The sequence below is a fragment of the Triticum dicoccoides genome, chromosome 1B (genome assembly GCF_002162155.2).
Source record: "Triticum dicoccoides isolate Atlit2015 ecotype Zavitan chromosome 1B, WEW_v2.0, whole genome shotgun sequence".
NCBI classification, from domain to species: domain Eukaryota; kingdom Viridiplantae; phylum Streptophyta; class Magnoliopsida; order Poales; family Poaceae; genus Triticum; species Triticum dicoccoides.
Window position 1 is genome coordinate 693,823,069 of NC_041381.1, and position 26,880 is coordinate 693,849,948.

General features: G+C 46.6%; 1 protein-coding gene across 1 annotated transcript; it reads right to left on the reverse strand.

Annotated features, from left to right (window-relative positions):
* Positions 1 to 372: 372 nt before the first annotated feature.
* On the reverse strand, positions 373 to 1,997 carry LOC119349770. Its single transcript, XM_037617852.1, has 3 exons — positions 1,702 to 1,997; positions 982 to 1,196; positions 373 to 890 (listed from the first exon to the last, which is right to left on the reverse strand). The coding sequence occupies exons 1-3, from the start codon at positions 1,903 to 1,905 to the stop codon at positions 755 to 757; spliced, it is 555 nt and encodes a 184-aa protein (XP_037473749.1). The 5' UTR covers positions 1,906 to 1,997; the 3' UTR covers positions 373 to 754.
* Positions 1,998 to 26,880: the final 24,883 nt, after the last annotated feature.

Here is a 26,880-nt window from a genome sequence, read left to right on the forward strand (position 1 = left end):
TCATGTTGGATGGCCTCTCTGAATCGGGCTTGTCGATGGCAATTCTTCTTCTTTGGTGTGCAGGTGCCCAGAGTGTAGCTTTTGAATGTGAATCTAATGGCATTGGTGAATAAACACTGTAAGCTGGTGGTGAATAAAAATTTCAGAAGGACATGAGTTTAGTTTTTGCGTTGTTGTCTAATATATTTGGTCAGACTGTTATGATTTCTAATTTGAGGTGTTGCTTGGCTGATAGATGCTGTAATTTTGTTTCAGAAGCAAAATATAACTGATCGGGTAAAGGGGGAAGACCCTCACAAATCAGCATAATTTCAGAGAAAAAAAAAGAATCCACTTTCCTTGTTTGTTTTATCACATCTGGCACTCCCTCTGTTCACAAATATGTTCTGTGTATTTCAATATGAACTACAATAATACAATGAACTTCACTGCACATAAAGGATAGCACCATATAATGAGAACAGATTCGGATTACAATACCCAGATAACATGTCACTTCTTTAGTGATCTAAACGATCAGCGGGAGTAGTAGTTTTACACTCTACATTGGGGTGAATTTCTTTAAGAGAACACCTTTTATTGGCCAAAGGTCTAGAAACTGAATTTTCTTTAAGAGAAATGCACCCTGTTGAAACAAGTCAGGCTACAAGAAGTGCAGTTCCTTCACATTCAGCCAATAAAAAGTGTACCGATAAGAATTTTACTCTGATAACACACACTATATAGGCTTCAAACATTGTGCTAGATAAGATAACTAGCTACTAACTCCAAGGATATCAGCAAACATCTCTTTCCATCCATCCCAATCCAGATACATCCAAGTGGCAAGCATTGTAGGCAGTCCATATACCAGGCAATTATTGAATCTTTCTCTTGCACGACAGAAGCGCCTAAAGAGGAGATTACCAAAAATATTATACATCAATTTAGATAAATTAGGGAGAGCAGATAAATCTGCATATGTAATTTTGTGGATCATACCAGAGGGCATCACTGGGATTGGGCTCAATGTGTCCGAAGAGATGGTGGATAAGCTCCCTGTTCTCTCGGAAGTACTTGTTACGCGAGGGGAATCTGCTATCAAGCTCAGCGAGCTGGTAGAAGAGGTCGCGCTTCTTGGTCTCGACTTCAATTATCTGACGACGGCCCCATGCTCTCTTGGCGTCGAGGTCTAGCGCAGGTTTTGCATTTGGTTGCTGTCAACGGAAGATGAAGGTTATAGACATCGATTGAGCTATACTACTCCCTCCGACTTCAGAAAGAAGGCATGCCATTTTGTCTGAAGCAAACAGCGCACAGTTTGACCAGATTTGCAGGAAAATTTGTCAACAACTACAATACTAAATAAAGATAATATGAAAAAAAAATCATTGTGTCTGCCAATTTTTTTGGTTAATCTGTTATGTTTGGGGCCAATCACTGGGAGATTTGACCAATTAGCAAGGCAGTAAGCAAGGGTTGTTACATCCAGCATGGAGTGGGTAATTTGCAGAGTCACTAGAACAATAAATCAACCACCAGTCTAGTTAATTAATTAGAACTCGACGGGGGAGATTTGACCAATTAGCAAGGCAGTAAGCAAGGGTTGTTAGATCCAGGATGGAGTGGGTAATTTGCACAGTTACTAGAACAACAAGTCAACCACTAATCTAGTTAATTAGAACTCGACGGGGAGAAAAGATTGGGTTGTATCGACCATACATGCAGGGTGCTGTTGCCAACATCAGCGCCGCCGGCGGAGGCAGACAAAGGCCGGAAACGAAAAGGGATAGGCTGACTGCCACCGTAGATGAGCCTTGGCATCAGCCGGCGACACTCATCCTCGACCAGCGGCGAGACGGCGGGCTTGTAAACCGCCTTGCCGCCGCTGAGCCTTCTGGCCGCGTGTCGAATCGCCGCCGCCATCGCCTTGTCTGCTGCCTGCGTTTCTTGCCGATCTAGGGTTCGGTTCCTTTTTTTTTGTTTTGAGATAAGTTGGATTCCTCCTCTGCTTTTTTTTTTGAGACAAGGGTTCCTCCTCTGCTTTTTTGAGGGTTCCGGACCGAACTGCCAGTACTCCCAACCCCACAGCCCATTCTGTTGGTTGGTAAGTACGGCCCTGCTGGAGATTTTTTTTTTTTGCTTCAACCAAAAAACGAGGTTTCATTTAGCAACCCACGGCGAATCTATTCCCCGCACAAGACATCTACATCTGGACTTAGCAAATCCGGGCCTCTAAATATTCACGGAAGTGCCAGTTTGGACTTGTCTGTTTTAAGCCCCTATTTGTCTGTCCATGTAGCTATACCTATACACCTCTTTTTTTTTTTCTTATATATGTCCGGTCACTCATGTGATTGATGGAGATGAAGAGGAGAGAAAAAAAAGTAAGAACAAAGAAAGAGAAAAGGTAGTCTAGGATGGGTTATGTCCTACGTAGCGGACTGACATGGCGCTTAGTGGGCCCTCATATTCTCCTCGGATTTGGTATCAATATGGGATTTCCGGATAGCCCATACGTATACAGATGATGTGAGAAGCCTAATTAAGTTAAAAAAATCCATCTCTCTCATATCTGGCCACTACCGAGCGCGTCTGCGGATGTTTGAGGAGGCCGGCTGTAGATGCTCGTGGCCACTGGTTTTAGGAAGGTTCTAAACCTTCCTTGAATTTGGTTTTTCTTTTATTTATTCCATTCATCTTCTTTTTCCATTTTTTATTTTGTGAATTTTTTGTAATTCAGACTTTTTTTAAAATGTGCCAACAATTCTCAAATTTGTGAATATTAATTTCATTTTGGAATATTTTTTGAAATCAGAGAAGTTTTCCAAATTCATGAATATTTTTTGAAACTTGGGAACATATTCAGATTTTTTGAAATATTTTCAAAATCTGTGACCATTTTTCAATTCATATTTTTTGTGAATCTGTAACTTTTTTAAAATACGGGAACATTTTTCAACTTGGGAACAATTTTTGAAATGTGGGCCCTCCTATTCTCCTCGGATTTGATATCAATATGGGGTTTCCGGACAGCCCAGATGTATATAGATGATATGAGGAGTCTAATTAAGTAAAAAAATTCTATCTCTCTCATATCTGGCCACTACCGAGCGCGTCTGCGGATGTTTGAGGAGGCCGGCTGTAGATGCTCGTGGCCACTGGTTTTAGGAAGGTTCTGAACCTTCCTTGAATTTGGTTTTTCTTTTATTTATTCCATTCATCTTCTTTTTCCATTTTTTATTTTGTGAATTTTTTGTAATTCAGACTTTTTTTAAAATGTGCCAACAATTCTCAAATTTGTGAATATTAATTTCATTTTGGAATATTTTTTGAAATCAGAGAAGTTTTCCAAATTCATGAATATTTTTTGAAACTTGGGAACATATTCAGATTTTTTGAAATATTTTCAAAATCTGTGACCATTTTTCAATTCATATTTTTTGTGAATCTGTAACTTTTTTAAAACACGGGAACATTTTTCAACTTGGGAACAATTTTTGAAATGTGGGCCCTCCTATTCTCCTCGGATTTGATATCAATATGGGGTTTCCGGACAGCCCAGACGTATATAGATGATATGAGGAGTCTAATTAAGTAAAAAAATTCTATCTCTCTCATATCTGGCCACTATCGAGCGCGTCTGCGGATGTTTGAGGAGGCCAGCTGTAGATGCTCGTGGCAACCGGTTTTAGGAAGGTTCTATACCTTCCTTGAATTTGTTTTTTCGTTTATTTATTCCAGTCATCTTCTTTTTCCATTTTTTATTTTGTGATTTTTTTGTAATTCAGACTTTTTTTAAATGTGCCAACAATTCTCAAGTTTGTGAATATTAATTTCATTTTGGAATATTTTTTAAAATCAGAGAATGTTTTCAAATTCATGATATTTTTTGAAAATTGGGAACATATTCAGATTTTTTAACATTTTCAAAATCTGTGAACATTTTTCAATTCATATTTTTTGTGAATATGTAACATTTTTTAAAATACGGGAACAATTTTCAAAATCATGATTTTTTAGACCAGGAACAATTTTCAAATTCCTATTTTTGAAAAATCCAATTACATTTTTCAAATTCATGATTTTCTTAATTCAAGACATCTTCTGAAATCCCAATGATTAGACCAAAGCCAACTCTAGTAGTAACTAATGTAAAAAAAAAATGCCAATTTAAATATGGATGCAACTAAACTCAAAGATATATAAAACTAACACATACGTCAATTCACTTCCGAGTTACCTCCGAGGTAGCACTTTCTTTATCGCCATGTAGCTAGGCTTCGATGCTCCATTAATTCGTCCACCCATATATGATATATCCCAAGAGATATCGACCCAAAGTGTAGTTCTTACTGCTGGTCGAGGTTCAGAGCACCTCATAGCAAAGTTTAGTCAGAGACGTACTCGCTTCCGGTGCATCCACATCATATAAGTAAATAGGTTCTTGCTCTCAAGCGAGAAATGATGCATCAAGAACTTCAGGAGAAGGTCGCGTCCTTGAGTGTGCGTAACTTGCCAGTGCTGGTGGGTGGCGATTTCAACTTAATCCGATCGGGAGCGGGTAAGAACAATGGAATCATTATCTGAACAAGGGTGTCCTTGTTTAATAATGCGATAGCATCTATGGCCCTTAGGGAAGTGGCTCGCGTGGTCGCATGCTACATCTGGACCAACAACAACAAGCAGCTAACGCCGGTGCGGTCTGTGCTAGATCGGGTTTTCATGTTCGCGGAGTGGGAAATGTTATTCCCCATGTGCTCCCTCCACGCTGAAACAAGGATTTGTTCGGATCACATCCCCTTAATCCTGTCCTCAGGGGAGGATAGGTTAAAGAGTAGTCCTCGTTTTTACTTTGAAACTACGTGGTTCGAGGTCTCGGATTTTGAGCAAATCTTCCTCTCCAAATGGGAGACATGCGTGGCCCGGATCAGGCAAACGCGCGGGCCAATGGAGTTTTGGATTGCCGCAGGGGCGGGAATGCATGCGGCTCTCAAAGGTTGGAGGGCCAACCAGGGCCGCGAGGATAAGCTGCTCCGAATGCGTCTGACCGCAGACCTCGCCCGTATGGACGTGGTTGCGGATGCGCAGGGTTTCTCGGAACAAGACTGGGCCCAGCGCTATGCGGTTGAAGCCCAAGTTGAGTCCCTCCTTAGGGCAGAGGAGGAGTACTGGCGTAGACGTGGTGGCATCAAGTGGGCGCTCAAGGGAGACGCGAACACTAAGTATTTCCATGCGCACGCTAATGGTAGACGCCGTAAGTGCACCATCCTGCGTCTGCAATCCGAGCAGGGGCTCCTTTTGCGCCAACAGGATATCGTCCATCACATTTATGATTTCTACATCCAACTGATGGGCTCCAGGGAGGAGTCCCGTGCTCGGCTGCGGGCGGATGTTTGGCATCCTGCGTTGCGGGTCATGGACGAGGAGAATGAGGGCTTGGGGCCGGCCTTCCTCCCCCACGAGATTGATGTGGCGGCTCTTGGGATAAAATCGGACACCGCACCGGGTCCGAATGGGTGGCCGGTGGCGATGTTTAAACGATTTTGGCAAGTGCTTAAAGGGCCAATTTTTGACGTTCGTAGTGGGTTCATGCGTGGTAGTGTAGATATCTCTCGCTTGAACTTTGGGGTTCTATCTCTGATCCCCAAAGTACAGGGAGCGGACTGTATTAGACTTTTTCGACCGACAACACTCATTAACGCCCCGTTTAAAATCTGCTCTAAGGCTTGTTCCACGCGCTTGTCTCTGATAGCTCACCGTATTATTAGTAGGAACCAATCAGCTTTTATTTGTGGTCGCAACATTTTGGAGGGGCCATTGGCCCTTCAAGAGATCATTCACTCGCTCAAACGCACTCGACAGCCTGCCATTCTTTTGAAATTGGATTTTGAGAAGGCGTACGACCGAGTGAACTGGGAGTTTCTTCGACAAGTCCTCCTGGACAGAGCATTTTTGTCGGTTTGGGTTCACCACATGATGCAATTGGTCTCGGGCTAAACGGAGATTGCGGTGAATGGAGAAGTAGGGAACTTCTTCTGCAACAAGCGTGGGCTCCGTCAAGGGGACCCGGCCTCGCCGTTGCTCTTTAGCTTTGTGGCAGACGCCCTGGGCGCCATGCTAGACAAAGCTCGTATTGCGGGCCACATCAGGGGAGTGGTCGGCAATTTGATCCCAGCTAGGCATGTCACACCTTCAGTACGCTGATGACACTCTTCTCCTTTTCGAGCCGGACCTACACAGTATCGCAACGGTCAAGGCCATTCTTCTTTGCTTTGAGCTTATGGCTGGGCTAAAAATAAACTTTCACAAATGTGAAGTGGTGTCCATAGGGATGGATGCGGCTGAAAGCCTGCGGGTAGCCAATTTGCTTAATTGCAAACTGGGAAAACTACCTTTCACCTACCTCGGCCTCCCGATCGCAGAGAAAAAATGCTCGATTGCCGATTGGGAACCTCTTAGCACTAAGGTGGCACGCAGGGTTTGCCCGTGGAGAGGTCATTTTATGTCTTCGGGGGCTAGACTTATCTTAACTAATTCCAGCCTCTCGTCCCTGCCTATGTTTGCCATGGGTCTGTTCTTGCTGGCTGACGGGGTCCACACCAAAATGGACACTCCGCGGGCCTGTTTCTTTTGGGAAGGAGCGGGACCGAAGCGTAAATATCATATGGTTAAATGGCAGGCCGTTTGTAGACCTAAAGCCCGGGAGGCCTCGGGATCATCAACTCTAAGTTGATGAATATTGCACTCATGTGCAAGTGGATCTGGAAGCTGTCTCAGGGAGAGACCGGCCTCTGGATGGACCTCCTACATGCCAAATACTTCCGTGAGGGGAATTTCTTTGAGGCAGCATCCCATGGATCTCCTTTCTGGAACTCCATCCAATCCCTAAAACCGTTCTTCGCCAGGGGCGCGAGGTTTTAGGTTAATAATGGACGCTCCATGCGTTTCTGGCACGACACTTGGATAGGCCAACAACCTCTTTGGTCGGAGTTCCGCCAACTATACTCCATCACTGTCCAGCCCAACCAATTGGTTGCTTCGGCTCTAAGCTCCTGCCCGCCCCCTATCCACTTTAGAAGGGAGCTCTCGGGGCCTGAGAGGGAGGATTGGGATCGCCTTCGGGCTAAGATAGCGGATGTGCGCTTATCAAACAACACGGATACGGTGTCCTGGAGGCTTTCGGGCTCTGGCAAATTTACTGTCAATTCCCTATATAGAGAGCTGTCCCGAGGCCACGTCCCTATGGCTGCCTCGGGGCTTTGGAAGGCTCGAATTCCTCTCAATATCAAGGTTTTCCTCTGGCAACTTTTTCAAGACCGCCTCCCTACTTCAATCAATATAGCCAAACGCAATGGCCCGGCCTCCGGGCCTTGTGCTTTGTGTGGTGTCCCGGAAGATGCTGACCACGTGTTCTTCTGGTGCTCTTTGGCGCGCTTTGCCTGGAGCGCGGTCCGCAAGGCCGTGGGTGTGGATTGGGATCCACGCTCCCGTCCCAAGCTCGTGTCGTCTTTGTCCTTGGTCCAGGGTTCTTCGCGCCGTGTTATGTGGACAAGTGCGGCGGCCATGTTGTGGGCTTTGTGGCATATCCGTAACAAGTTTACATTGAGGGTGTGTTCCCCTCTCACCCCGCTGACGTAATCTACAAATGCATCTTGTTCTTGCAGCAATGGGCCCCGCTGGGAAGACAACAAGACTCTGATCTGCATCTCCTTGCTCTTGCATGCCTTCGCTCTGTCTACTCCGCGCCGCGAGCCCCGTCGCCTCCTTCCGCTGCCTCATAGGGATGGGTAGCCCCTTTTGGAAGTGTTTCCTCCGAGCCTGTGTGCTCTTATGTTGGCTGGACACGCCATGTAATGCACTTTATTCCTTCGCCGTTTCCTCTTGTGGTGTGTCTGAGACCCCGGAAGACTAGTTTGTTTGTGTTTGTTGGTCGTTTGGTTGTGCACGCCGCCTATGTTGAGGGCTTTATTAATTTAAAGCCGGACGTCCCTGACGTCTATGTTCTAAAAAAACGATGCACCAAGCATCGTGAGCATGTCTCCTCATATATCTGCGACAAAAGGGTTAGAGAAATGTGGCACAAGCCAAGAAAAAGAAAACCAAGCGAGTCAAGCGCAAAGCTGGAGAAAGTATTGATCAGCCGTCAGCGAGGAAGATCTCTGCATCAGAGAATCTATGTCGTGATATGATTGTAGTTGGCACGAAGGATGACCCTCTGGACTGGAGAAGTGTGCCCCTTAAACAAATGTAGAGCAGAAGGCTCCTGAAGAAGTTGCTCAACCGGAGCAGTGTGCTCCAAATGAGGAAGCTGTCGCTAGTGATTCCCAGAAGAAAAAGCTCCTAATAAGAAAGATGCCTCGGCAAAACCTCGTTCTCCATAAGAAATCCCTGTGGATGAAGCACTTGAGAATGCAGGAGCACTTGATTCTCCCTCTAGACATGCTTTCATTCCCTCTGTCAGTCCCTTTGTGGATGTTGAAGAAGAAGAAGTGGAGCCTCATACTCCGAAAGAGAAACAAGATGATGTTGTTCCATCTCAGCCAAGTGCATAGCCCAGATAGTTGCATAAAAGGCCCTAGTGCTTTCCCCCGAAGATGATGCTCAAACGATTGCTACCGAAAAATCCTCTAAGTCCGCAGTGGCTGCCTCGTTTGTAGTCAATTCTCGAGGAGGAAGAAGCAGAAATTGCTGCTAGCACTGAAGAGGAAGTTCTCCCACGCTATCCCAAGCAGAAACTGCCGAAGTTTGATTCTTGGAGATCTCCTTGTACTTTAATTCAACATGCTGCAACACAAGGCAAAACTTACTTACTTCAGAGAAAGCCCATATGATGGTTATCGCACATCTCAATCTGCTTGGTTCTGGAGCAATGACATCTCTTGATGGATCCTGCTATTGCTGGAGATATTGCCAAGCCAATGCGAAAGTGAATGACTTGGCGTATATCAACACAACTTTCTATCCGATAATGAGCAAAACTCTCTATCCCAAGACGGGAACTCACTCTGAGGACTTAATCAAAGGGATAGTTGAAGCTCTCTTTTCTGGTCCTTTATTGAGTTTGACAACATATGTGCGTCTCTCCGCTGCTTGAAAGCACATAGTGTTGGCGGCCCGGCGTTCAGGAAATCCCTCTCATAGCATGGGATGATCTGGCGGCAAAAAAATATAAAAAGGGATGAAACAACACATGGATGAGGACTAAAAAACCATGGAACTAAATGGGGAAAATGAGAATTCCCATAGATTGGATGTTTTGAATCCCTACACTAGAAAATCACCAAATGATGTGCTGGTTGCATCCTTGTTTGCGCATGAGGTTTTGCAAACTGTGCGTGCCATCTATGCACTTTTTTTAAAGTTATATAGTTCTTTTTTTTTAGAAAAGGAGGAAGACCACGCCTCTGCATCTGGACGATGCATACAGCCATTTTATTAATTATTAACACACCTTACAAAGTCATACAACAGTAAGACTAAAGCCACAGTCTAATCAACATTTGTCGCTACTCCTATCCAGTTGATGAAGGGGCGCTCATAGTCTGGGCCTAATAACAAACAGACCTTGCAGACAAAGCTAACATCTAAGACCAGAGGTCCCAACCAGGACGCCTGCCGGGTTTGGGCACCCACCAGTCCGGCGTGCTCCTCAACCAGGACGCATGTCGGGTATGAGGCCGCTGCAACCACCCGCCACCAATCCATCTCCAGAGCTATACTACTGCATCTACCTTGCCCGGTTTAGCTGCCACCACGAGCCAGACAACGTCACCCTCCTGCCCGAGTCCATCTCCGCGCATCGTGCGTCGAGTCTCCATGCGCCAAGCCGCCGAGATCCGCCATCATCAATTGGCAAGATAAATCATCGCTCCTCCTCTTGTCCCCTCCAACCAGCACTTGCTCCAAAACGATGCCCCCAAGAGGGAGAACGACATCGAAGGCGCCGTCATCGTCCGATCCGGTAGACCCAGATCTAGGGTTTTCCCTGGAACTACCCGATCAGGTGGACGTGACCTGCAACGACGATACCTCAAGAAGGCAACGACGTCCGAGACGCCGCCATCGTCCGCAAAGACCGTATTTAGGTGCGATTTTCATCGGAAGCCACATCGTCCCAATCTCGTGGCTGGCTGGAACCTAGCGGAACATCGCCATGAAGACGTATGGTGCTGTCGGAAAGCCGGTTGAGGACCTCCGACCGCCCCACCCCGGCCCCATCACGCGCCGCCGGCCGGCCATAGCCGAACCACGACGGCTGGCCGGGACGCTAGATCCATGGCCACCGCCGCCGCCCCTCGCATAGCGGAGAATCCCAGCGGAGGACCTCGCCAGCCCTGGGTTCGCCGGCTGTCGCCGCACAGCCAGGACGCCGCCGTGGCTGCCGCGCAAAGATCCTGCACGAGGCGCCCCAGCCGCCTGATAGGAGATCCGTCGCTTCCCTCATGCCCTAGCCCTTTAGGCGTCGGGCGCCGCCACCACCGCGGCCAGTGCCGGCGGCAGCGGCGGCAGAGATCTACCTCGCGGGAAGGCTGCCGGCGCGAGGACTTAGGTCCCCCTGGTGTCGCCCTGGGTGGCGGCGCGAGGGGGTCGCAAGGATATGCCAATTACATTTAAATGACTAATAATAACAGTTAAAACACACACACACACACACAAATTGAGAATGTTTATGAAAATAAAGGAGTGAAGTTAAAGTCTAAGTGGTAAACGATAAAAAGCAAAAATATCCAAGGCCAAAAATGATCATTTGTTGTAATATCAGGTCTAATACAGTGGTTCAATTCATATTTAATCGGAAAATGTATGTATCATAAAAAATGCAAAGAGAAGGGCAGCACCGAAGGGTTTGAAGAAATCGAATGAAGATAACCTGATATTGTTTCGTCTAGAATGAAAAATGCTGCAATATACAAGAATCTGGAGCTCTCTTCACCAAGTTTGCACCAATTATTTTTTGCTCTCCAATTCCACATCATAGATTGCCATTTGATTAAGGTCTCGAGCTTCTGTAAAAGAGTGTTGTCAACAGGCATTTTCTTTCCTCAATGGCATCCAGGTAAAAAAAGTACTACCTCCATCCCAAAATAAGTGCCCCAAACTTAATACAAATTTGTGCTAAACTTAGTATAAAGTTGAGACACTTATTTTGGGACGAAGGGAGTAAGATACTGAAAACTAGCTGGAGAGAAAAAAGAAGTCAAAACAAGAGTGAGATACAGAAGGAGAGAATTAAAAAACCTAAGGAAAAGAACATAGTTTAGCTATCTAGCAGTCACCAGACCTACATTTTTTTTGCGCATAAGTCAGCAGACCTACATTTACATTTTTTAAACTAATTACTGAAAAAGGTGATTGCCAAACAGAGAAACAAAGAACTGAACATTAAACTAACAAACAGAGAAAATTGATCTTGTCTCGATGGTCAATGAATAATGAAGAAGAACGGTTGAAAAACTGAGGATGATCAAAAAATGGCTTAAAGGGGAGACTGAAGACTATAGATAAATAACTATGGATGCTACCTGAGAAATGAACTAAGGAAGAAGGACTGATGAATGACATTGCATTAGTAGAAAACAGGGCTTTGGTTGAGGCCTGGGTAAGGGCATTAATCCCGGTTCGCTCACGAACCATTGGTCCCGGTTCGTTCGACCCCTTTGGTCCCGGTTCCAGACACGAACCGGGACCAATGGGCCTCGCTCCTGGACCAATACCTTTAGTCCCGGTTGGTGGCTGGAACCGAGACCAAAGGTCAGTCTTTTGTCCCGGTTCTAGCCACAAACCGGGACTAAAGAGAAGCCCATATATACCCCCGCAAACAAAGCCACTGCTCTGTTTTTCTGACCGGCCGTGGGAGAGGCGTGTGGTGCTCTATCTCACCTCCTATGCACATGAGGTGTTCGATGAAATGCCCGAGCCACACTTAAGCTTTCTCCTCTCGAAGCTCCTTGTCCAAGCTCCATTTTCCTCAAGATTTGTCTAGGTTTGGCGGTCCGTCCTGTCCCGTCCCCGTCCACATCGCCGTCGAGCGTCCGCGCCGATCTCGTCATCGGCACCACCCTGGTGAGCTTCTTGTTCTTATCTTCTTTCTAAAAGAAAATAAATTCTTATTTGTATGATTTGGACAGATACTTTTATAATTCTCTTACTTTTATTATTTTTTGTTATTATATAGTGCAATGGTTTTGGTATCCGCCCCCGTCGGCCCTCGTCCTGTCTATGATTCATATGTGGTTTATATTATCTTTTATAACTATTTGTTTCATTTAGTGTTTATGACAATTATGCCGAGTAACGAGACATAGATGTTTTTATCTAGGAGGTATGTGAACCGGAAATTCCAACCGACCCTCTTGTCAAGAGGATAAATTTAGTTGAAAACGAAAAAAATTACTTGAAGAAAAAAATTGAAAAGAATTGGGGAGGAGAAGATGAAATTGGAGTTGCATGTTGCGGATGTCGTCGATGATTGATACGTCTCCAATGTATCTATAATTTATGAAGCATTCATGCTATTTTATTATCTGTTTTGAATGTTTACAGGCTTTATTATACACTTTTATATTACTTTTGGGACTAACCTATTAACCGGAGGCCCAGCCCATATAGCTGTTTTATTGCCTATTTCAGTGTTTCGAAGAAAAAGAATATCAAACGGAATGAAACCTTCGGGAGCGTTATTTTTGGAACAGAAGCGATCCAGGAGACTTGGAGTTGAAGTAAAGGAAGCTTCGAGGTGGCCACGAGGGTGGGGGGTGCGCCCCCCTACTGGGCGCGCCCCCTATCTCGTGGCCCCCTCGAGGCTCCCCCGACCGCTTATTTCGCCTATATATTCCCATATACCCTAAAAACATCGAAGGACAAGATAGATCGGGAGTTCCGCCACCACAAGCCTCTGTAGCCACCAAAAACCTCTCGGGAGCCCGTTCCGGCACCCTGCCGGAGGGGGGATCCCTCACCGGTGGCCATCTTCATCATCCCGGCGCTCTCCATGATGAGGGAGTAGTTCACCCTCAGGGCTGAGGGTATGTACCAGTAGCTATGTGTTTGATCTCTCTCTCTCTCTCTCTCTCTCTCTCTCTCGTGTTCTTGAGGTGATACGATCTTGACGTATCGCGAGCTTTGCTATTATAGTTGGATCTTATGATGTTTCTCCCCCTCTACTCTCTTGTAATGGATTGAGTTTTCCCTTTGAAGTTATCTTATCGGATTGAGTCTTTAAGGATTTGAGAACACTTGATGTATGTCTTTGCCGTGCTTATCTGTGGTGACAATGGGATATCACGTGATCCACTTGATGTATATTTTGGTGATCAACTTGCGGGTTCCGCCCATGAACCTATGCATAGGGGTTGGCACACGTTTCCTATTGACTCTCTGGTAGAAACTTTGGGGCACTCTTTGAAGTACTTTGTGTTGGTTGAATAGATGAATCTGAGATTGTGTGATGCATATCATATAATCATGCCCACAGATACTTGAGGTGAGATTGGAGTATCTAGGTGACATTAGGGTTTTGGTTGATTTGTGTCTTAAGGTGTTATTCTAGTATGAACTCTATGATAGATTGAACGGAAAGAATAGCTTCATGTTATTTTACTACGGACTCTTGAATAGATAGAACAGAAAGGATAACTTTGAGGTGGTTTCGTACCCAACAATAATCTCTTCATTTGTTCTCCGCTATTAGTAGCTTTGGAGTGACTCTTTGTTGCATGTTGAGGGATAGTTATATGATCCAATTATGTTATTATTGTTGAGAGAACTTGCACTAGTGAAAGTATGAACCCTAGGCCTTATTTCCTAGAATTGTAATACCGTTTACGCTCACTTTTATCATTAGTTACCTTGCTGTTTTTATAATTTCAGATTACAAAAACCTATATCTACCATCCATATTGAACTTGTATCACCATCTCTTTGCCAAACTAGTGCACCTATACAATTTACCATTGTATTGGGTGTGTTGGGGACACAAGACACTCTTTGTTATTTTGTTGCAGGGTTGCTTGAGAGAGAGCATCTTCATCCTACGCCTCCCACGGAATGATAAAACTTAGGTCATCCACTTGAGGGAAATTTGCTACTGTCCTACAAACCTCTACACTTGGAGGCCCAACAACGTCTATAAGAAGAAGGTTGTGTAGTAGACATCAATGATCACAAGATCAAGATGGATGCGATGTGCTTGAAGATTAGAAAGATTAGAAAATATGCCATTCTTACTGAGGCTTGGTATCATTATGCCGTTGGATCAATTGTTACCTTAGTTTCAATTATGATCGCTTTTGTTGTTGCATTAAATATTTTACATTGTTTCAATGTATGTTTTAATTAGATGCTCTAGAGAGTTATATGTTGTTCAATGAGAACTACTCCCTCCGTCCCAAAATTCTTGTCTCAGATTTGTCTAAATACGAATATATCAAATCACGTTTTAGTATTAGATACATCAGTATCTAGAATAATCTAAGACAAGAATTTTGGGATGGAGGGAGTATGTATGAACTTAATGTGATGATGAACTTCTACTAATTTGGTCACTTCTCTATTCATGATGTTCTGTAATGGGTTTTGACACACTTATTTATATATAATGCATGCAGATGTACCGACAATGGATGTACGGTGACAGACGCACCTCCGAGTACATTATGGGCGTGCATAATTTTCTCGAAGTGGCTGAGGCAAAGAAGAAAAATGGTTTTATGTGTTGTCCATGCCCTAGATATGAGAATACAAAGTCCTACCCTGACTCGAAAACATTTACATCCACCTGCTTGAGAAGGGTTTCATGCCACACTATAGTATTTGGACCAAGCACAGAGAAAGAGGGGTTATGATGGAAGACAATGAAGAAGAAAAGGATGATGACAACTATCCGCCCTCTGAATACGGTGATGCTGCAATGGGGGAAGCTAAAAATCAAGAGGAACCAGACGATGTGCCCGATGATGATCTTCCCCGGGTCATTGTTGATGCAAAGAGACAATGCCAAAGTGAAAGGGAGAAGTTGAAGTTCGATCGCATGTTAGAGGGTCACAAAAAAGGGTTGTACCCAAATTGCGAAGATGGCAACACAAAGCTCGGTACCACACTGGAATTGCTGGAATGGCAGGCAAACAATGGTGTATCTGACAACGGGTTTGAGAAGCTACTGAAAATATTGAAGAAGGAGCTTCCAAAGGATAACGAATTGCTCGATAGTACGTACGGAGAAAAGAAGGTTCTATTCCTTCTATGATTGGTGGTGCAGAAGATACATACATGTCCTAATGAATGCATCCTCTACCGCGGTGCATACGAGGATTTGAACACATGCCCGGTATGCAGTGCATTGCGGTATAAAATCAGATGAGATGACCCTGGTGATGTTGACGGTAAGCGCCCCAGGAAGAGGGTTCCTGCCAGGGTGACGTGGTATGCTCCTATAATACCAAGGTTGAAACGTCTGTTCAGAAACAAAGAGCATGCCAAGTTGATGCGATGGCACAAAGAGGACCGTAAGAAAGACGGGAAGTTGAGAGCACCCGTTGATGGGTCGCAGTGGAGAAAAATTGAGAGAACGTGGGGGGACTTTGTAGGTGACCCAAGGAACATATGGTTTGGTTTAAGCGCGGATGGCATTAATCCTTTTGGGGAGCAGAGTAGCAATCATAGCACCTGGCCCATGACCCTATGTATCTATAACCTTCCTCCTTGGTTGTGCATGAAGTGGAAGCTCATTATGATGCCAGTGCTCATCCAAGGCCCTAAGCAACCCGGTAACGATAGTGATGTCTACCTAAGGCCATTAGTTGAAGAACTTTTATAGCTATGAAATGGAAAAGGTGTACCTTTGTGGGAGGAACACGACCAGTAGGAATTTGACCTACATGCGTTGCTGTTTGTAACTATCAATGATTGGCCTACTCCCAGTAACCTTTTAGGATAGACAAATAAGGGATACCACACATGCACATACTATTTAGATGACACCGAAAGTATATATTTGGACAAATGCGGGAAGAATGTGTACCTGGGACATCGTTGATTTCTTCCGACCAACCATCAATGTCGAAAGAACGGCAAGCATTTCAAAGGTGAGACAGATCTCTGGAAGAAGACCGCCATCCGTACTGGTGATCACATACTTGATATGGTTAATGATTTACATGTAATCTTTGGAAAGGGTCCCGGTGGACTATCTGTTCCGAATGATGCTGAGGGACGCGCACCCATGTGTGAGAAGAAATCTATATTTTGGGACCTACCCTATTGAGGGAGTCCTAGACTGAGGGGTCTTCGGACAGCCAGACTATATACTTTGGCCAGACTATTGGACTATGAAGATACAAGATAGAAGACTTCGTCCCGTGTCCGGATGGGACTCTCCTTTGCGTGGAAGGCAAGCTTGGCAATTCGGATATGTAGATTCCTTTCTCTGTAACTGACTTTGTATAACCCTAGCCCCCCGGTGTCTATATAAACCGGAGGGTTTAAATTTCTAGGGTCCAGCCACAAAAATCATAACCTCATAGGCTAGACTTCTAGGGTTTAGCCATTACGATCTCGTGGTAGATCAACTCTTGTAATACTCATATTCATCAAGATCAATCAAGCAGAAAGTAGGGTATTACCTCCATAGAGAGGGCCCGAACCTGGGTAAACATTGTGTCCCCCGCCTCCTGTTACCATTAGCCTTAGACGCACAGTTCAGGACCCCCTACCCGAGATCCGCCGGTTTTGACACCGACATTGGTGCTTTCATTGAGAGTTTCGCTGCGTCGTCACCAGAAGGCTTGATGGCTCCATCAATCATATACAACAACGCAATCCAGGGGGAGATCTTCCTCCCTGGATAGACCTTCGTATTCGGCGGCTTCGCACTGCGGGCCAACTCGTTTGGCCATCTAGAGCAGATCGACAGCTACGACCCTGGCCATCGGGTCAAATTTGGAAGCCTGAATTTCATGGCCGATATCCACGGAGACTTGATCTTCGATGGATTCAAGCCCATGACGGCTGTCCGCGGCCACCACGATGAACATGACCTATATTTGTCATCTGGCCGCACACAGGAGATAGGGCCCGTGACCGCCCCTGGCCCTAGAGCCGGAGCGGACTGCATCGTCAGAGGACGGGAAGCTTAACCCCGCCGCGGAGGCCGCAGACTCAACGGTGCTCGAGCAACACACATACCCAACATCAGGCTGGGCTTGTATCATCGAAACCACGAACTTGTCTCCGTCCATGGTTTTCGGACCGCGTGCATCCGCGTCCATCGGTCCCGATTGGGCGCCAGTCTTGGAGTTCAGCTCCGCAGACATCTTTCAGCACTCGCCTTTTGGCGACGTGTTAAACTCATTGAAGTCCCTCTCCTTGTCAGGGAATTCTCGGCCAAACTATGACCGGCTCGAATGGGAAGCGGACGACGAAGAACTTCGTTTCCCACCCACCACCCACTTCATTGCCACAGTTAAGGACTTAGCCGACACACTCGATTACGGCTCCGAGGACATCGATGGTATGGATGACGATGCCGGAGAGGAGCAGGCACAAAAACCACCACCTTTAGGGCAGTGGATAGCTACATCGTCATACGATATATACATGGTGGACACACCAAAGGAGAATGAGGCCGACGGCGATAACAACATGCCTGTCAATGAACCTCCCAAGCGTCGGCGTCCCAATCACCGACCTCGATCCGGCAAAAAGAAAAACAACAACATTTTCACGGACGCTGATGATAATCCGAACCAAGCCAAGGACCCCGCAGACACAGCGTTGGATCAAGGCGTGCGAGAGGACGGCGAACACAGTCCGGAGATGTTGTCCGAGCATAGCGATGCCGAAGATAGTAATTACCAACCTGTCTCTAAAGAGGACATCAGCCTGGGCGACGACGAGTTCGTCATCCCAGAAGAACCATTAGAACAAGAACGCCTCCACCAAAGGCTTATGGCCACTTCAAGGAGCCTAAAGAAGTAGAAGCAGCGGCTTAAAGCCGCACAGGATACGCTCAATGACAAATGGAACGAAGTGCTAGACGCCGAGGAAAAATACGGCGGTAATCGCTAGACAAATAGCTATCCTAAACGTAGGCTGCTGCCCAAATTCGACGACGAGGCTATTGCGCTCATATACCGCCGAAAAACAATACGACCGATAGGCCGGACCGACCACCTCGTGGTTGAGACAGAGCGGATAGTAATGCCGTACACAAGCCCGCACCCCCTTCCCGCAAAGGAAGGAAGGTCGTGGCCCAGGACCAGAAACATGATTTACGTGAGGACCTGGACAAAATGGCTGGCAAAACCAGGTCCATCTACGGATCTAGGGAACGTGATCCTACACGGGACCACAATTATCAAACAAAATACGCTAGTCATTTACTAGCTTGGAACCAATACGGAACACTACAACCGTCGGATCCAATCCATGACATAGCCAGATACAGGGGTGCCGCACACCCCCTGTGCTTCACCGATGAGGTGCTGGAACATGATTTTCCAGAAGGGTTCAAACCCATAAATATCGAGGCGTATGATGGAACGATGGACTCTGTGGGTTAGATAGAAGACTTTATTCTTCACATCCACATGGCTCGCGGAGATGATCTCCACGCCACCAAATATTTACCCCTCAAGCTAAAAGGACCAACTCGACACTGGTTAAAAAGCCTCCCTGAAAACTCCATAGGAAGCTAGGAGGAACTTGAGGATGCTTTTCGGGCTAATTTCCAAGGGACCTATGTCCGGCCCCCAGATGCAGACGATCTAAGTCACACAATCAAACAACCCGAAGAATCAACCCGTAAGCTTTGGAGCCTGTTTCTCACTAAGAAGAACCAAATCGTCGACTGTCCGGACGCCGAAGCCTTAGCGGCCTTCAAACATAGTGTCCGGGACGAATGGCTAGCTAGACACCTCGGCCAGGAAAAGCCAAGGACAATGGCTGCCTTAACAACACTAATGACCCGCTTTTGCGCAGGCGAAGACAGCTGGTTAGCCCGTAGCAGCACCAGCGACCCCGGCACATCCGAAGTCAGGGATAGCAATGGAAAACCACGACGCAACAAGAACAAATGTCGGAACAACGAAGAAAGCCCAGAAAACACATCGGTTAATGCCGGATTCAAGGGCTCCAGACCCGATCAACGGAAGAAGCCATTTAAAGGCAACAAAGACAGTCCATCGAACCAGGGTAAAATCCTAGACAGGCCCTGCCAGATCCACGGCACTCCCGACAAACCAGCCAATCATACCAACAGAGAATGTTGGGTCTTCAAGCAGGCCGACAAACTCAAAGCCGAAAACAAAGGGAAGGGACCTCAGAGCAAAGACGAGGACAAACCTCGCCAGCCAAACACGGTGAACAGAAGAAATTTCCACCGGAGATCAAAACAGTTAACATGATCTATGTCCCTCATATCCCAAAGCAGGAGCGCAAGCCCGCACTCCGAGAGGTCTACACCGTTGAGCCCGTCGCCCCCAAGTTCAACCCATGGTCGGCCTGTCCGATCACCTTTGATTGCAGGTATCATCCGACTAGTATTCGTCACGGGGGTTCGGCTGCCCTAGTGCTCGACCCCGTAATCGACGGATACCACCTCACTCGAGTCCTCATGGATGGCGGCAGCAGTCTCAATATGATATATCAGGACACTGTCCGCAAGATGGGGATAGACCCGTCAAGAATCAAGCCAAGCAACACTACCTTTAAAGGAGTTATACCGGGGGTGGAAGCCTGCTGCACGGGCTCTGTAACATTAGATGTTGTATCTCCTGACAACTTTCGAAGTGAAGAACTAATCTTCGACATAGCTCCGTTCCGAAGTGGCTATCATGCACTACTCGAAAGAACGGCCTTCGCCCGTTTTAAAGCAGTCCCGCATTATGCTTATAAAAACTCAAAATGCCTGGACCACGTGGCGTCATTACGGTCAGTGGAAATACGGAGCACTCTCTTCGCATAGAGGAATACACGGCGGCTCTAGCAGTCGAAGCAAAAAATGGCCTATTCAAGCCGAACAGCTCATCGGTCGTTAAAACCGCAGACACAGCTAAACATGTCCGGCGCACACCTCAGTGTGGCAGCTCAGATAAACCTGAGCTCGATTAGCAGCTATGCCCCCATCAACCGCCCCATAAGGAGATATACTCAAAATTCCTTGGGCGGCTTCGGGGGCACTCTGCATACAAAAGGTCCATAGTTCGGCTTGACCCTATTTGGACTCTAGAAGCTATCCTTCACGGTTCATTAAAACGAACCAGCTTTCCTTACGGCGACACCAGATTCTTTTACCTGGTTTTTTCCTTTTTTCTTATAGATGGCCATCATATTATACCCTTCAAGTACACTTCACAACGGAGACAAAGGCATAGACGTGCAGCAGGGCCCCGCATTAAGGTTTCTTTTTTAGATTAAGACCCTGTGTAAATATTTTTTATCTCTTGTTGTTTTATACTTTCCTGGCATGTAAAATGTCCAAGAAAGGTACCAACATTATTTGTAAACACACGGCTCACCATACTAAAGGGGATGTTATAGAAGCAGCTTGGTTTGTGTTGTGTTTCGAGATTTATGTTCTCACCACCTACGCTCTTTCCCCATGTTGGATTGCCATATGTGCCTTGACACCAGGGGTCTATCACTAGGGGCTATATTCAGCCCGGTGTATATTGTAAAGTCCAAACACCTATAGGGAGTGTTTGGCGTCGCGAGTTTGGCCTTATATGCATCAGCTCCGAATCATGTCTTTGGTCAATAGTTGGGTTGCCCGGATCCTGTGCTTACTACCTTACGTTCCGCTATATCGTCTAGGGTAGTAAAGGGAGAACTACTGCGATTGTGTCCCGGCTAGCCCGGATGAGCACCTCAGTAGAGAAAGCCGAAAACTGACTATCATGATGCGACGAGAGCTGGTCAACCACTCGATGACTTATCGGAATCTTCGCGATTTCCTCCGTATTAAACGAAGGACCGTCACTCTAGTCACGTATGTAAACGCACCGTATTCGGATAACCGCGGACATACCAGGGGCTATATAGTAGCCCCACCGTCAAACTCCTCTGGCTAAGTGAAAGTGTTAAAGCTCTATAGTACGATTTCCTAGTTCTCTGCACTAACACCTCCTTAAAGGACCAAGACGTTGGGTCAAGTGTGATCAAGTGCTTTTCCGAACACCCCCGTGTAAAACGCGAGGGGGCTGAAGCCGACAACTGCAAACTTTTAGATTGTATATAAAAAAGACGGCCGCACAGGAGGCACCAAAATTTTTTAGGCAAAAAGTATAAAACCACAGCCTTAAATATATCATAATGTTGTTATTACAATTTTGATACACTTTACTCGAACATAATATTTTTTGAGCACTGACCCTCTATTAAGCGGGCACCCTCTAGGACATCTTCAAAGTAATGTTCTGGCATGTTAAGGTCCTTGCCTTCGGGTGGACTCTGCGCTGCAATATCGGTGGCCGTCATCTTTGCCTAGTATATCTTGACACAGGCAAGGGCCATCCGTGCACCTTCTATGCATGCTGAGCGCTTCACGGCATCGATACGCGGCACCGCATTGACAAGCTGCCGCATCAAACCGAAATAACTATCCGGAATGGGTTTAGTTGGCCACAGCCGGGCTATGACGTCCTTCATGGCAGTGCCGGACATCTTGTGGAGCTCGGCCCATCGGGCCATCTGTTTGTTCAACAGTGGACGCTTCGGCATATCAAATTGCGACCAAAACAACTTTTCCGTTGCATGTCCTTCTTGCGCGTGAAAAAACTGATTCACATCGGCGACACTCTTCGGCAGGTCCATAAAGGGGTCCGGGCAACTCCACAGTTGAATAAGCGGCGCATACTTCGGATCGCCAAACTTAGTTTGCAATAAAAAAGGGCTTACCAGCCGCGATCTCCCCAGCTTGTTGGATCTCCTCCCGAGCTGCTCTAGACTCAGACTGGGCTTCATTCACCTCTTGTAAGGCCTTATCCAGATCGGCCGCTTTTGCTTTGTTATCTTTCTCAAGATCTTGGCATCGGCTAGTGGCATTCTTCAACTCAAGTGCCACGGTAGATATCCTCTCCTCGCACTGACGCCGACCAGTCTGCTCGACTTTTAATTTGGCGGCTACCTTTTCGGCAGCCACATTACTAATATTGGCTTGCTCCTTGGCCCGGGCAAGTCCCGCCCAAAGGGTCTCAACTGCGGCGGCACTATCTGCAGTTATGCATATACAAATTTTCAGTATCATGCTCATTTCACAATACTAGCATGTACTGAGTGCCCCAGAGACATACCTTGCACCTCGTCGAGCCGCCTGTTCATAAGCGTGTTGTCATCATCCGCCACATCAACTTTCTGCTTCAAATGTGCTACCTCGATAGCTTGGGTAGTCCCCATGAATATAACAACCTATGTTTCAATTAGTCATATCATTTCCTGGGCATATATCGATGATCCTCTGATCGCATTCCTTTGGATGTCAACCAGAGTCTCGGGGGCTACTATCTATACACAGGTGCAATTTATATAATTAAAATTACACTACGTACCTCAAAGCCTCTTAGTAGGCTAGAAAAGGCTTCATTCAATCTGCTTTCTGCGGACCGAACTCTTTCCAACACCGTACCCATCAAGGTACGATGTTCCTCTGAGACGGAGGCATGTTGCAAAATGTCCATCAATGCATCCTGCGTCCCTTGGACATTTGATAGTCCGGGAATTTTGTTGTTTCCTGTAGGGGCCGCACACCCCGGACCCTGGGCGGCCGAAGTATTACCTTCGGCCCCGGTCCTCACTGTCCCTTGCGCCACTTGCAGATCGGGAAGGATCCTCCGGGACGACACCTCAGCATCGCCTGCCTTATCAGGCAGGGAGGTCTGTGGAGGCGTCTCGCTCTCCATCATCTCCAGAAGTAGATCCCCAGAAGAGGAGGACTGTTGAGGAGGGCTGCGTGCTGGACTGCAAACATGAGTTTAAAATATCACCCTTATAGCCAGGAAAGAAAGGGACATGTTTAAAATACCCGGATTCACTTACGATGCGCCTGAGGGCCTATTTTGCGGGGTGACTGCATGTCAACATCACCCCCTGACTGGGATACCTTCCCCCTCTTACAAGCTTCTCTTTTCGAGTCTTCGGAGACGACCCTTTTCTTCCCATGGGGAGAAGAGGCGTCAGTTCGCCCTTCCCTTCCACCTTTGGAAGCGGGAGTTCTAATCTCCCCGAACGAATTGCCTAGTGAGCCTCTAGAGTGGAAGCTGCCTTGGGCCTCTTCGTCCTCCTCTTTATCTTCCCCCGCCGGCACTTGATACGGCGCCGGAGCAAACATCCTTGTTAATAACGGATCAACAGTGTCTTCGGGAAGTGGAGCCGAACACCTGATTCTCTCTGCCTTCTTTAGCTAGCCCTGGCCGGATAGAGTTTTATCAGTACATTGTCATGAATAATTTGACTAAATCATGTTTGGGGGTCGAGTACTTACTGGAGTATTTAGATGGTTGCAGTCAAGACCGATGTCTTCTGTAGTATCCGACCACTGTTTTCGTGCGCCGAAGAACAATTTCCACATCTCTCTGAGCATCATGCCAGAAAGGTGCTGACGGGTCCGTGGACCTTCCGGATTAAACTCCCACATGCGGAGAGGGCGTCGCTGGCAGGGTAGGATCCAGCGGACTAACATTACTTGGATTACATCAATGAGACCGGTGTCCTTCTCAATGAGGCTCCGGATGCGGCTTTGTAGTGTCCACACTTCATCTGTAGATCCCCAGTCCAGCCCCTTGTTAATCCATGATGCGAGCTGTGGCGGAGGGCCGGACCGAAACGCAGGTGTGGCTGCCCACTTTTTACCGCAGGGTTCGGTGATGTAAAACCACTCCCGTTGCCATAAGTCAGAAGATTCTGCAAAGGGGACCTTTGGCCAAGTGGAGTTGATAAGCTTGCTTATTGAAGCGCCTCCGCACTCCGCTTGTTTCCGGTCGATTACCTTCGGTTTCACGTTAAAGGTCTTAAGCCATAAGCCGAAGTGTGGGGAAATACGGAGGAAGGCCTCGCATGTGGTGATGAACACTGAATGTGGAGGAAGGAGTCTGGGGCTAGATCGTGGAAATCTAGCCCGAAATAAAACATGAACCCTAGAAATGAAGGGATGGAGAGCAAACACAAGCCCTCGAAGGAAGTGAGAGATAAACACGACCCTCTCATTGGATCTGGGAGTAGGAATAACCTGCCCTTGAGTAGGAAGCCCGTGGTAGATTTCCGTAGTCAAGTATCTTGCCTCCCTAAGCTTCAAGATGTCTTCCTCTGTGACAGAAGAGGCCATCCACCAGCCCTGAAGGCCGGGTCCGGACATGGCTGGAAGCTCGAAGCGACTAGATTGACCCTTGGGTGTTGGAACTTGAGGTGGGGTGGAGGAAAGAACTAGCATTGAAGAAAACGGACAAGCCTTAAACCCATTTATAAAGGCGACGAATATCAAGCGTCCCCTCCATGGCCTTAAAACATGCCTATTCCCGAGGAATTATTCCAACAAAACGGTTGGGTTACCCACGTCCGTGTTGATGAAAATCCCATAATAAGGGGACACGATCTCTGCTTTGACAAGACGTGCCAATAAAAACCGCCAACCGAAGGGTGGGGTAGCAGGCTAGAAAACGATTCAAAATAATGGCCGAGTAATGACGCAATGTCGTACTACCAAAATTGTCAGCGAATTGGAATTGTAAATATTATACTCTCTACGGTGGTTTGTAGAACTTGTTTTGCAGAGCCGGACATGATTCTTGTGTTCGAGATCTACTTTGAAGTATTCAGTGAAGGAACCCGCCTTGCAATGCCGAAGACAATCTACGCGCATGACTCATCATCATTGAAGCCTGGTTCAGGGGCTACTGAGGGAGTCCTGGACTAAGGGTTCCTCGGACAGCCGGACTATATACTTTGGCTGGACTATTGGACTATGAAGATACAAGATAGAAGACTTCGTCCCGTGTCCGGATGGGACTCTCCTTTGCGTGGAAGGCAAGCTTGGCGATTCGGATATGTAGATTCCTTTCTCTGTAACCGACTTTGTATAACCCTAGCCCCCCCGGTGTCTATATAAATCGGAGGATTTAGACTTCTATGGTTCAATCACAAGAATCATAACCTCATAGGCTAGACTTCTAGGGTTTAGCCATTACGATCTCGTGGTAGATCAACTCTTGTAATACTCATATTCATCAAGATCAATCAAGCAGGAAGTAGGGTATTACCTCCATAGAGAGGGCCCGAACCTGGGTAAACATTGTGTCCCCCGCCTCCTGTTACCATTAGCCTTAGACGCACAGTTCGGGACCCCCTACCCGAGATCCGCCGGTTTTGACACTGACACCTATTGGAAAGACCTAGAGGTCCGCTCTGCAATCGACGTGTTGCACGCGATGAAGAATCTTTGCGTGAACCTGCTAGGCTTCTTGGGCATGTATGGGAGGACAAAAGATACACCGGAGGCATGGGAGGACCAGCAATGTGTGCACGAAAAAGATGGCATGCATCCAAAGCAGTATGAAGGGCCTGCCAGCTACGCTCTTACCAAAAAAGAGAAGGAAATCTTCTTTGAATGTCTACTCAGTATGAAGGTCCCGTCTGGCTTCTCGTCACATATAAAGGGAATAATAAATATGGTAGAGAAAAAGTTCCAGAACCTAAAATCTCATGACTGCCACGCGATTATGACGCAACTGCTTCTGGTTGCATTGAGGGGGCTTCTACTAAAAAACGTTCGATTAGCCATTGTGAAGCTATGTGCATTCCTCAATCCAATCTCTCAGAAGGCAATCGATCCAGAAATCCTACCAAGGTTAATGAGTGATTTGGTGCAATGTCTTGCCAGTTTCGAGCTGGTGTTCCCACCATCCTTCTTCAATATCATGACGCACGTTCTAGTTCATCTAGTCGACGAGATTGCCATTCTGGGCCCTATATTTCTACACAATGTGTTCCCCTTTGAGAGATTCATGGGAGTCTTAAAGAGATATGTTCATAACCGTGCTAGGCCAGAAGGGAGCATCTCCATGGGCCATCAAACAGAGGAGGTCATTGGGTTTTGTGTTGACTTCATCCCTGACCTTAAGCCGACTGGTCTCCCTCAATCGCAGTATCTGGGGAGACAGACTGGAAAAGGCACGCTAGGAGCAGACTCAATAATATGTAGGGACGGGCATTCTTGGTCTCAAGCACACTACACAGTTCTACAAAATTCTACCTTGGTGACCCGTATGTCAATGAACACAAGAATATTCTGCACTCCAATCACCCGGAGCAGTGTGACAACTGGATTACATGTAAACACACAAGACTTTCGGCAGTTGGTTGCAAACACATCTCATGGGTGACAACACTGTTGCAGATGAGCTATACTCATTGGCCAGGGGACCATCTTCGACTGTATTGACTTACAAAGGGTACGAGATAAATGGGAATACATTTTACACGATCGCCCAAGATCAAAAGAGCACTAACCAAAACAGTGATGTCCGCTTTGATGCAGCAACCAACAGGGGAAAGGACACATATTATGGTGACATAATGGACATATGGGAACTTGACTATGGACATGATTTTAAGGTCCCTTTGTTTCGGTGAAAATGGGTCGATCTGTTAGGAGGCGGGGTACAGGTAGACCCGTAGTACGGAATGACAATAGTGGATCTAAACAATCTTGGGTACACGGATGAATCATTCGTCCTAGCCAATGATGTGGCGCAGGTTTTCAATGTGAGACATGTCTACCAAACCGAGAAAAAGAAAAGATAAGGAAGCGAATACATCATACGATGAGCCAAAGCGCCACATAGTTCTTTCAGGGAAAAGAGACATCGTGGGAGTGGAGGGCAACACAGACATGTTTGAAGATTATGAAAAGTT